Source organism: Haliotis cracherodii, unplaced genomic scaffold, assembly GCF_022045235.1.
Source record: "Haliotis cracherodii isolate W230 unplaced genomic scaffold, xgHalCrac1.p SCAF_7, whole genome shotgun sequence".
Classification (NCBI taxonomy): domain Eukaryota; kingdom Metazoa; phylum Mollusca; class Gastropoda; order Lepetellida; family Haliotidae; genus Haliotis; species Haliotis cracherodii.
Window position 1 is genome coordinate 50,453,384 of NW_027266330.1, and position 13,432 is coordinate 50,466,815.

Consider the following 13,432-nt stretch of genomic DNA (forward strand, 5'->3'; position numbering starts at 1 on the left):
ACTGATTACGATCGACTGGTTTTTGTTTTATACCCATAATGCTGAGCACCAGGCAGGGTAACAACAACTACCATCTTTTGATTTTGAGATGATGTGGCCATGAATTGAACTCCTCCGTCCACTATCTGGCAAGACACTCTATCCACTAGACTCAAAGGCATTCTGCATGACCTCTCCTGGAAGGATGAGTGAGTGAGTATGGTTTTACGCCGCTTTTAGCAATATTCCAGCAATCTCACGGCAGGGGACACCAGAAATGGGCTTCACACATTGTACCCATGTCGGGAATCGAACCCGGGTCTTCAGCGTGACGAGCGAACGCTTTAATCACTAGGCTACCCGACAGCCCCCGTGGAAGGATGACCCTTGTTTGCAGGTGAGAAATATATCAATATTCATATCTTTTTCCATCCTGTTATAGAAAGAAAATTACTCACAAAAAAGGGCATCACAGCTATTTATTCAAATAAGATATATTTAAGTACAGTATATATTATGTATTACATGTAAATATGTGCCACCTGTAAACATTTTGTTAATATTTGTGAGCACTGAGTGTTCAGCCATGTGCAACACCATACAGGTCAAGACTGTTTTTCCATTTGGCAAAAAAACATTAAAGACTATTAACAATATTTAAGTCTACATGTCGTATCATGGAGATATGACATCAAACAACATTTCCCCAAGCCGAGCTACACAGTTTGACTTTGTTTGATTACCACTGTGGTCAAACACATGCATCTGACAAGTCAAACAACACAACCAAGGCCAATCTGGGAACTTGATACAACTCAATACACAATGCTACCCATGACGATCCAGGTGAGAATAGGTCTTCAGCAACCCATGCTTGCTGCAAAAGGCGACTATGCTTGTCGTAAGAGGCAACTAACGAGACCGTGTGGTTTGCTGACTTGGTTGATGCATGTCATTGTATCCCAATTGCTCGTGATGTCAGTCACTTGATTGTCTGGTCCAGATTTGATTATTTACAGACCACCGTCATACAGCTGGAATATTGCTGAGTGCGGTGTTGAACAACAAACAAACAAACAAATAAACAAACAATGCACAAGAGAAGTGTGATGTGATTTGGTCACCTGGGAATCCAAATTTCTCTTGAAAAATTAAAAGTTTCAACAAAAATATTACAAATGGATAAACTAAACATGGAATTCTTAATTTTTAATTTTTTGTTACTTTGTCAACATTTATGGTTGTCATATAGGGCTGGGACGAGTCCAAATTTACTACCCAGGTACCCACCCCCCCATTACCCGACCCTACCCAGGTACAAAACCCCCTATTACCCGACCCTACCCGGGTACCCACTGCAGGGCTCAGGAGATGTCTCAAAATGTCCGATTGGGAACATTTTTAGCATAGCCTTGGCAAAACCTATTTAAATACATGTATTAAACAATCTGGTCATTCATACACTGAAGTTGAATTAAGTTATATCTTTATTCAACCATATGAAAAATCAGAAAGAATGGGTGCATAGTCAGAAAGAAATGCGAACATTAGTGACTTGTAGTGTAACCATAGAGTTCTAGATACTTTTTGTCATTACACAATATATCACATGACTAACCACGGGTCCGGGTAGTCCTTTGGTACTCGGGTCCTACTCAGTACCCACCCGACCCGGGTACCCAAGTTACCCGTCCCAGCCCTATTGTCGTATCTGTAAAAAGGCAAACATTGGTCTGGTCTGACAGCAAAACAAATATGTAACTCATTATCCACCACCAACAGCAACAAATGTACAAATACAAACCTTACATAACTATAAATGCACTGATCAGATATACGACATAGGCTAAGGTGTCCTTGTGTCTATGACAACCATGATAAAAGTGGCTTCTGTCCAAACCAGACTGACCAATCCAGATCTGTCAACACCAATTGAAGTTTTTATTTATCATTTCTTTAAATAGTTTTTGTATGAGAAAAGATAGTGAACAAGACTAATTTTGATTGAATAATAACATTTACATTTTTAACAAACACCTCTCCCGCCTGACCTGTGATATTTTTAAGGACAGATCCAACACAGAAACGAAAAAAATAGTATATTCTACGGGTTTTTTTAAAGTACTTTCGAGCAAGGTAATTTAATAAACGTAATAAAAAATGGTTCCCATGCTAGAATAGTCAATTTTATATTTGTTATTGATGACAGTAGTCATGGCAGTTTGTGTTTTTGTTCCACCTTCTGTTCTATTTTGTGGCCTTGTATTTTCCGAAGTTTACGCCAGCAGATCGCTGTTTACAAACAAAATATATGTCAAATGCCAAATTAAATGTCAACCAAACAGATGAAAGATAAATCATACAAAAACAATTGGAGTTGAGATGTCGGAATTTCATGTGAAATCATATAATGTTATGCTGATGCATAAATCTTCCCTAAGGATCTGTTCCAAAAATTACATTAGGATTCTATTTTTCAGAATATATTTGAATACACTAAAGCCCCCATTACACAGGGCTGCGACCTTTGTGCCACCTTCGAGCGATCAAAAACTGGCCAGGACGCTCAATGGTCGCCTTAACCCAGAAAATCATGTTTCTATGTAACTGCTCCAGCAGTTGTTCAGCAGTAACTGCTCGAGTTGTTCAACGTCTGCAACCACAGTGAAACACAAGCCCTCTAGTTATAGGCAGGCTGAGGAGGCACTACAGGTAGCTCAAAGGAGGCAGAAAAGAGGCAGAAGCATTACCATGGTGTCTCAAGGGTTGCTGTGGTCGCTGAATGGAGGCACGGCGATCGCCATACTCATCGTTCAATGCACGCCAAAAGGAGGCACAAGGGAGGCAGAAGCATCGCCCAGATTTACGAGACAATATTTCAGCAGAACGCATCTATTACCTGGCGATCATTTGGCGACCACTGTGCCTTCATTCTGCAACAACGGCAATGCTTGGGCCTCCCTTCTGCCTCCTTGAGCCACATTTGAGCAACCAACCTCCTCGGCGACCTTTGTGCGACTGTTTTGAACATGTTCAAAACTTCACGGCGACTATGGCGTCCATGGCGATGTCTGAACCTCCTGTGTACCACCTTGGAACGACCTAGGCAACCATTCTGCCTCCGTTGAGCCTCCAACGACGACCTGGCAAATTCTATGGTCGCACACGGGAGGCATAAAGGTCGCCATCCTGTGTAAAGGCCCCATAAGCAAGTAATCAGGGAAGATGCATGAAGCCAACGACAAGATGGCACTGATTGAAATGTCAGTCACCATGAAGAAATTCAAGGAAATTTAATGTCTAAAGGTATTCAGGACATTTATAAATTTTGAAAATCCCTTTTGGTTGTTGGGCCATTTTTACCAATCATACCCGAGTAATTATCAGGAGTTTCATTCATACTTTCACAAACTGTTTACAGTATATTGCAATTAAATGATAGAGAAGGCACAAAACATAGTACAGTAGACCCCAAAATTCAGAAACATAAAAACAGCTCTAAAGTTCAGTTTTCTTTGAACCTCCAGCTGATCCTGTTGTGGCAGGACGAAGAAGTCTTCCCATGAACAGCACAACAACAGCTCTAAAGTTCAGTTTTCTTTGAACCTCCAGCTCCTGTTGTGGGAGGACGAAGAAGTCTTCCCATGAACAGCACAACATCAGCTCTAGTGTCGCGGATGAGGAACAGGAAAGGATGATCAGCCTTGAATGGCTCGATTATAGGGAGGGATCTTGTCATAATCCTAACAGCCGTGGCTGCGGCAGCCTCACTTCCCTCCTCGTTCACTTCCAGGAAGGCCTTGTGGACCACCTGAGAGATGTACAGGAGACGGGTTCCATCGATTCCAGACAGATCAGCCTTTTGCTCGTCAAAAGCATCAGACATTCCTAGAGACTTCAGGACGTTGTTCAGCTCAAAGCTTGATTCCAGCACAAATCTTGGCATGGATATGTCGACAGTCACTTTATGAACATTTTTCAAGGCTTGTGTCAAAGATTCATGATTCAACTTGTCTTCCAGTTCTGCCAAGCCATCATCTTTGAAAGGCAACAAGAAGAACATGCTAAGTTCCTCCTTTACATAGGGCAGTTCCAAAACAGAGCAGTTCAGCTCTTCGTTATAGCCGAAGTTGAACTTTTTGTTCATCCGCATCATATCAACCTGGATTGCTTCTCCAGGTTTCACCTTAAATGTGTCCTTCTTGGTCTTTGTTGGATCAAATTTCTGTGCCCAGTTCCCTTTGAAGTATATGGCATTAATAAGGATCATTGCTGTCAATGGATCGATTCCTCCGGTAATCAGATCCTTGATCTTGCCATTGGTCTCTGATTCCACCCATTGGTTTATCTTCTGAGCCTCTCCAGCACCATTGCCCACAAAGTCAGACAGGACAGCCTGAGCACCATAATGCTTATCTGTCTTCAGCAGAAATTCATCAAGAATCTTGCTCTTATCATTGACAAACAGTCTGTTGGCTGTTGTAAGTACATAGTCTCCCTGTGTCTTCAGAAGACCCAGATAGTCTTCAAACCCTGGATGTACGGAGTCCTGGAGGTCGGTCCACTTCAGGACCTGGTTCATCTGAGCTGCAGTGTCCCCTCGAGCTCCTAGCTGGGTCATGGCCAGAGCTGCCGAGATGCTGAAGGGAGACAGAAACACATTGGAGTCCTTCAGGTTGGAGGCAACCTTCTTGTACAGGTCCAGACCAAACTGGGAATTGGCAGTAGCGACCTGCTTCACCAGGTCCGGTGTCTTCAGTCCAGTTCCACTTCCGGCCATGGCTCTGTAGAAGAAATGACACAAGAGAAGTAATGCTCTGGTACCTTGAAAAGACAAGAATTGTCTGACCAACATATTCTTTGGTTCTGATACAGACGGATGAAGTTCAATCTCCTTGGAATCATTTGATGCAGAATTTGACACCAAAAGAGCAAGGCCTAACAAGCAAAGCTGACGTCCATATTTTGGAAGATCTTCTCAGTAAAGATGATGCTTCGGAATGTTTTGAACTGGAAGGGGAAAATGGGGAATATTTGAGCCAAATAATACAGACATGACATGGAACAGAGACACAAACAAATTATGATTAGATTGATGGACATAATTAATTTTCCTTGGCATGCTAGAATTCAGTTCCATTTTGATACCCTTTTACATTTCTTGTGACGGAGATAGGTATATGAATATACACTAGGCTTGTAGCATAGGGAATTGGTTACAGGTCAAGTTGGATCACTGGTATGAAAAGGTAAGCAGTGATAGAAAAGACAGAAATTTTCATCATTCATTTTCCGTACAAAAAATATCAAATAGCTGAACTAATTTTTTATATTCTTCTAAACACAGCAACACGACCATATCTCCTCAGAGACATGATGTTTATCTAGTTTTTGTTTTTATACATATCACATATCAATCCCCAAAATGTACTGGCATTAGGGATGAGGGATTTGCAGGATTTTAGACAGTCCCCAAAGTGTTTGTGAGAGAGTGAGTGAGTTTGGTTTGGTTTTACGCCGCTTCATACATTGCACCCATGTCGGGAATCGAACCCGGGTCTTCAGCGTGACGAGCGAACTCTTTACCCCTAGGCTACCCCACCGCCCCAAAGTGTTTGTGATTTGGCAATGTGCACGGTCCTCTGGATACCTATCTCATATTGTTAATCTTGAAATTAATGCGTATCATTATGAATACATCTTCCCGAGGCAAGAGAGTTAACTGACTTTAAAAGTCCACTTTCCACCCTTGCCGAACTAGGCTGGAATTACTGGGCTCGATTGTAGCGCCACCAGTGGCTGTTGCCTCTCCTATGGACCAATTGGATTCCACCTCTTGTGTTACTTACATTTGTTTCAAACAAAATGGCGGCGCCAAGACAAGACGATCTGATCGACAATCAAGATATATATTATGATAAAACGGGTCTTACATCGCGAAGTGCATCAAATCATGTGAGCACCTTGATTAAAAACTTGAAAAGATTAGGAAAATATCTGTTGACAACGAGTTGGCGGTGCACATGCTTTGCCAATCCTGCAATCGACCGAAATCTGCATGACATCGGTTCGCGATTTTGATTGGACTATGCATAGACTCGTCAGTCTAGCCAAAATGTAACTCCATAATACCAGCCTAGTTCGGCAAGGGTGGAAACTGGACTTTTAGAGTCAGTTAACTCCCTTGCCTCAGGAAGATGTATGAATGTAACTGGTGACCCCACAGCCAAAAATGTGACTCAATATCAGTGCAACTTGCCACATCCCCTTCCCCAGTGGACAACACACAGTTCATATGGTTATTCTGTTGACTGGCACTAAGGAAGTTCAAAGGCAATAAAATAATTGAACCAACAACAGTTCACTGACTGGTATATGGAGTAGGTGTCAACAAACTTGACACGAGTTGGTAGAACTCTTGATCCCAGCAGTGATAACTCACCGGATGCCCATTGTGTAATTCCTATACTTTGAATGACATTGTTATATACTTGTTAGAACTGCTGCTCAGTAAACCGTGTTTGTGTTTATATTCAAGTTGGTATTTCAGCTATCCAAACTGTGCAGTCAGGTCGTTTTATTTTTTATAGTCATTTTGGAGACATAAATGCAAAGTAAATTAATACGAGCAAAGACCACTCGCATTTTTCGCATTTAATTCACGTTGACTGATTGGTATGTGGAGAAGGTGTCAACAAACTTGAAGGAAAACGACAAGACAGAGACTGCAGATCTGGGCCCACTTGCACAAAGTGATCTTAGCGCTAAGACTATTGTAAGCCTATGTTAAGGTATGGGAGTTACGATCAGCTTAGCGCTAAGATCGCTTTGTGCAAGTGGGCCCTGACGATCAGTGTGATGAAGCCTATCGGTGTGCGTTGGGTCATGTGGGCCTTTGACACAGTGTCGCGTGGGTCTGGACAGCTGGGGTACTCAATGATGCCTAGTTTGACACAAGCGAGTAGATCTCTTGACCCCAGCAGCAAAAACTCACCAGACACACATAATCTAATTTCCACAATGAATGACATTGTTATATACTTGTTACAACTGCTGCGTAATAAACCGTAATGTGGATTGATAGTTGTTTGTGTATATTCAAGTGGGTATTTCCATCTTGTTGTTGATAAGCATTTTGGAGACACAAATACACGCAAAGACCACTTGCATTTCTTCGCAATTAATTCACGGTCGCACTAATTTATAGATTTACAGTATTTGGGACCTGTTTCTGATCAATGAACCATGTTTATCATAATTAAAATGTAACTGATCAAAGACTTCATGATCAATCCCCAAGACAGAAACCAAAACCAATTCTTCATTTCTTAGCGATCAGACCGACACCAAATGTCAGGCACTGTCACTTTTCTTACACAAGGGGGCGGTCAGGTAGCCTAGTGGTTAAAGCGTTCGCTCGTCACGCCAAAGACCCGGGTTCGATTCCCGACATGGGTACAATGTGTGAAGCCCATTTCTGGTGTCCCCCGCCGTGATATTGCTGGAATATTGCTAAAAGCGGCGTAAAACCATACTCACTCACTCACTCTTACACAAGGAATATCAGTGTAGGAGAAAGAAAATGCGGTGACATTCAAACCTATTATCTTGTTGTTCATTCTAGTTTGCTATTTACAAAATAAAATCAATGGTTGATCAAACTGGCTGTAAGCGGGTAAACAGACATTGATTAACTGCACAGTCATCAATATGACATCCACACATGATCCAGTCTGGCAAACCACTGACCACATGAGACCCGTGAAGACCTGGGGTAGAACTAGGACAGGTCTTCAGCAACCCATGCTTGCCGTAAAAGGCCACTATGCTTGTCGTAAGAGGCGACAAATGGGATCGGGTGGTCAGGCTCGCTGACTTGGTTGATGCATGTGATCGATCCCAATTGCATGGATCGATGCTCATGATATCAATCACTGGATTGTCTGGTCCAGATTTGATTATTTACAGAACGCCGTCATATAGCTGAAATATTGCTGAGTGCGGCGTTAAACAACAAACAAATAAACAAACAAAGGTCAGGTAGGTACTTCTTTCAGTGTTTCCTAACAAACATCGCATCGCCTTGTCAATCCACAATCGAGTCAGAATTAACCATCGGGAATCTGGAGAAATTACTGGGATAATTGTTATCATTATCAAAACAATAGTCTAATTTGTGGACAATCAGTGTCTAATTGGGACGAAGCTAAGGCAACTTTGGAGACATATATTGCGATGACACTTGTTGACACAGTGCATCCTAGTGGTATCAGTTTCCACATCTGTGTGGACCTCTCCTGCTTGGGGGCTTTTCCCATTTCCCCAATGTAAAACAGTTATAGTTTACAGAAATATGTCCAAATTGTTACCTTGTTATATTTTCTCGTTTTGGGATACGATGACATGCATCAACTAAGTCAGCGAGCCTGACTATCCAACCCCGTTAGTCGCCTCTTTCGACAAGCATAGTCGCCTTTTACGGCAAGCATGGGTTGCTGAAGACCTATTCTACCCCGGATCTCAAAGGTCTACCTGTACCATTTTTATCAACTGGCTTTATCCCGATGGAAAACCTACTCATTATATGAAGTCGTTAACATCAGTCATGAGCACGTGGTTGAGAAAACCAATTGTGGCTGCAGCAAACACTTTAAGCAGTCCGCCTAACAGGGTGCCGCTTAGATCTCATATACATAATTCTGTTGACACTCAAACAACCCGTTAAACTGACATAAAACATAACAGCTTTCATTCAGTGATTATACATTGCTGACAAGATTTCATGATGGCACAAATTCTATACTCTGACATGGAGGTGAGGTGAAATTGGGTTTAACGTCGCGTTCAAGATTATTGCACTTATATAGCGACGTGCATGTACGTGTGTGTTTGTGTGGCTGCTTGTACTAGTCCGGACTGATGCCGACTTATAGTGCTAGCTCACTGAGATACCATGCCGCAGTTTAACATGAATACCCCACTCAGACACAGTATACTGACTCCGAGCCGACCAGTCCTTGTTTTAGCCCCTTAATGCCGAGCGCCAGACAGGGTAACAACATGTACCATCTTTTAACATCTTTTGGTATGACGCGGCCGGGGATCTTCGGTCGGAAGCTCTGCCACTGGACCACAGGACGGTCACTCTGACATGGAATCAATGAATCAATGTACATTTATCATTCCTCCATGTCAAATTGATCTGATTGGTCCACATGGTCCACGTGATCTTGTGTATTGTATATCCCGCCGGGAATAAATTTCTCAGCGGGGGAATAAATCTCTTATACCCACAAGCAAGTCAGGCTGCATGTGGATTTCTGAGAGGCACAATAAATCCTTTATACCCCACTTCAAAGCAAAAAGCCGTACATTTTTCTGAGTCAATGTAAGTCACGTGACATAGCGCAAGCTAACCTCAACTCAATCGAACAGCTTTTTTCTTCTAGCAACTTTGAATTTGTTTGAATTATTTTACAATGTCATATTAAAACATGTCGGTAAGATAAATTTGTTGTGGCAGGGTCACTTGGGGTACATGGGGTTTTATGCATCCCGGCTCGTGGTATAAAATCTAATGCGGGACGCATAAAACCCCATGTACGCCGAGTGATCCTGCTACAACTGTGATGTGTATGGGTGTATGCTTTTATACGTTTGTTAGTATATCAGATGCATTTAGACTTGAATTGAAACAAGAGGGCTTGGGTTGCGTAATTTTGCTTGAATAGTACATCTGGGGAGCTGGCTGGCTGAGCGGGATAAGTAATTACGTCACAAGTGAAGCTTGTAGCTAATCAGCATTATAGTTGGGGTGATTCAAAAATAGTTAGTTTTTTTCTGCTTCTTGGGTGTTGGCCAGACCTGTATCTTAACCTCCTCATTTTTAATGTTAAAGTTCAGAACACTGTGTGAGAGATTGTATCCCATGTCGGTGCTTGTGAAACTGAACTAGAAATCATGCTGATATTTGCAAATGTGTGCCTTGGAAAACTTGCATTGTGAACTTATGTGGAACTATGGATATATGTGTTTTCGTGGACCAAGGAGTGGAGTGAACAATCAAACATGGAAATCAGGGTGACTTTATAAGTATACAATTTGCTGTAGCCCTTTGATGGTGATATCATTGTACATGGTTGCCCAAGCCTAATTCTCCCATAGTAAACTTAGCTGTATTGGTAATCTATCATGCATTGTTAATAAATATCTGTCTTAATTGTTGTGCGATCCTTTCATCGTGCGAATGGATTTGGAGTGTATCCCTTCGTTCCACTTCCACTCGTAACACAACTTATATTGTACATGTATCTACTCTATTTGACACAAGCAGCAGGTCACGCAGACCTACCCTAACAGGCAGTAAAAATAACCTCAAATAAACTGGTTCTACCGCCTGGGTACAGTTCAATGTTAGAGTCCAAACGTACAGTTAGGAAATACTCTTTTTCATACAAAGGCCCAACTTAAAGTCGCTCAGAGAGAGATTGTTTTTAGTATTTTGTAATATTAATCATTTTTGAAATCTTAGAAACAGTTGTGACATGGTCTATAACTGTCAGAATCAGAATTTAATTATCTGAGTCTTCAAAATAAATTTTGAAAATGGTCGGATTTGTAAAATTTGTAAAGTTTTCAGTTCCAGTTAAAGGTTCTAATTATTACCATGCCTCGAAGGGGTGGGGCGGCCCACCTAGGGTCCTCGGTTTGTTTGTTTGTTTGTTTGTTTGTTTAACATCGCACTCACCAATATTCCAGCTATATGACAGTGGTCTGTGAATAATCGAGTCTGGACCAGACAATCCAGTGATTGACTTCATGAGCATCGATCTACACAACTGTGATACAATGATATGCATGAAACCAAGTCAGCGAGCCTGACAACCTGATCCCGTTAGTCGCCTCTTACAACAAGCATAGGCGCTTTTTACGGCAAGCATGGGTTGCTGAAGACCTATTCTAACCTGGATCTTCACGGGTCATAACAAAGTGCTACTCTTAGGGCATCCTTACTATTTCTTGTGTTTCTCATCTCCAATCTTTTCCCAGAGAGGGGCAGGCAGTCAGAAAAAAACAACAAGAGTCATCAGAAGATGACAAATCCACCAGCATCCGAAAGAACAAGTCATCTGAGAGTAGCAGGGCGTGGAGTCATCCCACAGATGACATCCTTACCTTGTCAGCTTGGTCATGTGGACAAGGCGTCCAACCTCGGATCACAAGGTCCTTGGTTCGAATCCCATCACGGGACTCAGAAATTTTATGGCCCCTACGTCGGCGCCCAAAGTGGGGCTGAGCACGTTCATATTAAATTTTAGCAAAATAAGCCTCAGTACCCTACTATGCGGCCCGGGACGTGCCTTCTGTTGAGGGGGGAGTATGTCACAGGGTGTGGAGTCATCCCACAGATGACATCCTTACCTTGTCAGCTTGCTAACGGGGTTAACCTCTTTGGTCATGTCGACAAGGCGTCCAACCTCGGATCAGAAGGTCCGTGGTTCGAATCCCATCACGGGACTCGGCAATTTTATGGCCACTACATGAGTGTTACTCTAAATCCAACTTGATGAGAGAATTTCTATCAAATCTGCCTGTCCACATACAAGAGTAGTTATTGAGCTTTCACAACTATACTATGGAACTGGGGTTCAGAACATTGTATTTCTATGTCAGGTACACACCACTAAGAACAGAGTCAAAATGAAACTTGTTGCCATGGAAACAGAAAAAATATAATTTCTAAACACCCCTAAGTAGCAAAAGGCACCATTGGACAACCTGGTCTTTGTGTGTGTAAAGTGTCATGAAGGAATACCTGTTAGTTTTAGAGATATGGTCTGAACAAATACACCACTATGAACAGAATCAAAGTCAAACTTGTTGCCTTGGAAACAGGAAAACATATTTTTTTTAATATTCCTAAAAAGTAATGGCATCACTTCAGCACTTTTAGTGTTTTAGTTCTGCTCCTGAAATCAAACCTGCCTCCATTTCAGCTAAGTCTAACTTGTTACCATGGAAACAGGGAAAACTTAAATTTTGAAAAATTCCTAAATAGCCAAGGCACCACTTCAGCTCTTGGTGAATACATGTACCAGGTTTGGATGAAAGGTTTTTCACAGTTTTCATGTTGTGCTCCGGAAACCACACCCAGCCCCACCTTTTGAGACTAAGTCCAAATTGTTTCCAAGGAAATCGAGAAAATGAAAAGGCCCAAAATTTGCAAATAGCAAAAGGTACTACTTCAGGATCTGTTTGATATCTGTCAAATTTTGTTGAAAGATATTGACTAGTTTTTGAGTCGTGCCCTGGAAACAAAATCCACCCCTTCATGAGATCAAGTCCAAACTGTTTCCATGGAAATCAAGAAAAATAAAAAAAACAAAAATATATAATTCGCAACAGGCACCACAGAACATTTTGTTTAGTTATGCTCTGGAAATAAAATGATTAAGGGCGGACGGACAGACGAGGTTTCGACTATATCCCCCCGCATTATATGCCAGGGTATAAAAATTGAAAAGAAAAAACGATTGCTTATCGCAGAATACCTATTAAAGATGGTCAAAACTTACATGTGAAGCCAGAGGCCTAACATGCAGTCTCAAGGCAATCTAGACCAAATGTCTGACAAATTAAACATACCTGGTCGATTGAAAAGAGGAAGTTGAACCCGAAAGCGGAAATCTAAACGCATTGTAGAAAAGGATCTGATAGGAAAGTTATGTAGATCAATCAATCAATCATCACCAAAAAGTCATGTTGTAACTAAAAACATTGTTACCATTGACCTATTTCAAGTCATAAATGATGGATAAAACAGAGCTTCCAATCAGTTCTAAAATCATTTATAAACAAGAGTCAGCAGGAGATGACACATCCCACTGGTCTGGTGCAATTCGGAAATAGAGTTTGACCTCTCATACCCCACGTTTAGTTTATTGCCATTTAGGGCTGTGTATTGACCTGGATTTTATATTGCAGATTTTTCAACATCTCAAATCATCAAAAGGCACCAGTTCACCACGAGACTGATCTGCATAAGAAAGTTTCATATACAAATATTCAACAGTTTTGGAGTTCTACTCCAGAAACAAGCACTTTTCTCGTTTTCAGTATTTTAACTGTTTAAGTCCAACTTGTTGTCATGAAAACAAAAAATTCAAAATTCAAAATCATCAAAAGGCACCAGTTCACCACGAGACTGATCTATATAGGAAGTTTCATTCCAGAAATATTCAATGGTTTTGACATTCTTCTCCAGAAACAAGCATGTACCTTCATTTTGAGTAAAGTCTAACTTGTCGTCATGAAAACAATAAAACAAAAAATCAAAATCCCAAATGAACCGAGTTCACCACTAGACTGACTTGTATAGCAAGTTTCCCCCACAATTATTCAGTGGTTAAGGAGTTCTGCTTTGAAAACCGAAAACGGACGGCAGACGGACACA

The 13,432-nt window shown here is 41.5% G+C and overlaps 1 protein-coding gene across 4 annotated transcripts in view; it reads right to left on the bottom strand.

Moving 5' to 3' along the window:
• LOC139447051 (leukocyte elastase inhibitor-like) overlaps positions 1–13,432 on the bottom strand; it is a 32,901-nt gene that overhangs the window by 8,827 nt on the left and 10,642 nt on the right. Inside the window, exon 2 of one of the 4 annotated variants that reach the window (XM_071228206.1) lies at positions 2,807–4,763. The exons of 2 other annotated variants lie outside the window; for them this stretch is intronic. In XM_071228206.1, the coding sequence (XP_071084307.1) occupies positions 3,563–4,759 (1,197 nt within the window). In that variant the 5' untranslated portion in view covers positions 4,760–4,763 and the 3' untranslated portion in view covers positions 2,807–3,562. Of the gene's footprint in view, positions 1–2,806; positions 4,990–13,432 lie in introns of those variants that run through there. One more of the 4 variants, XM_071228205.1, reaches the window with a different exon arrangement.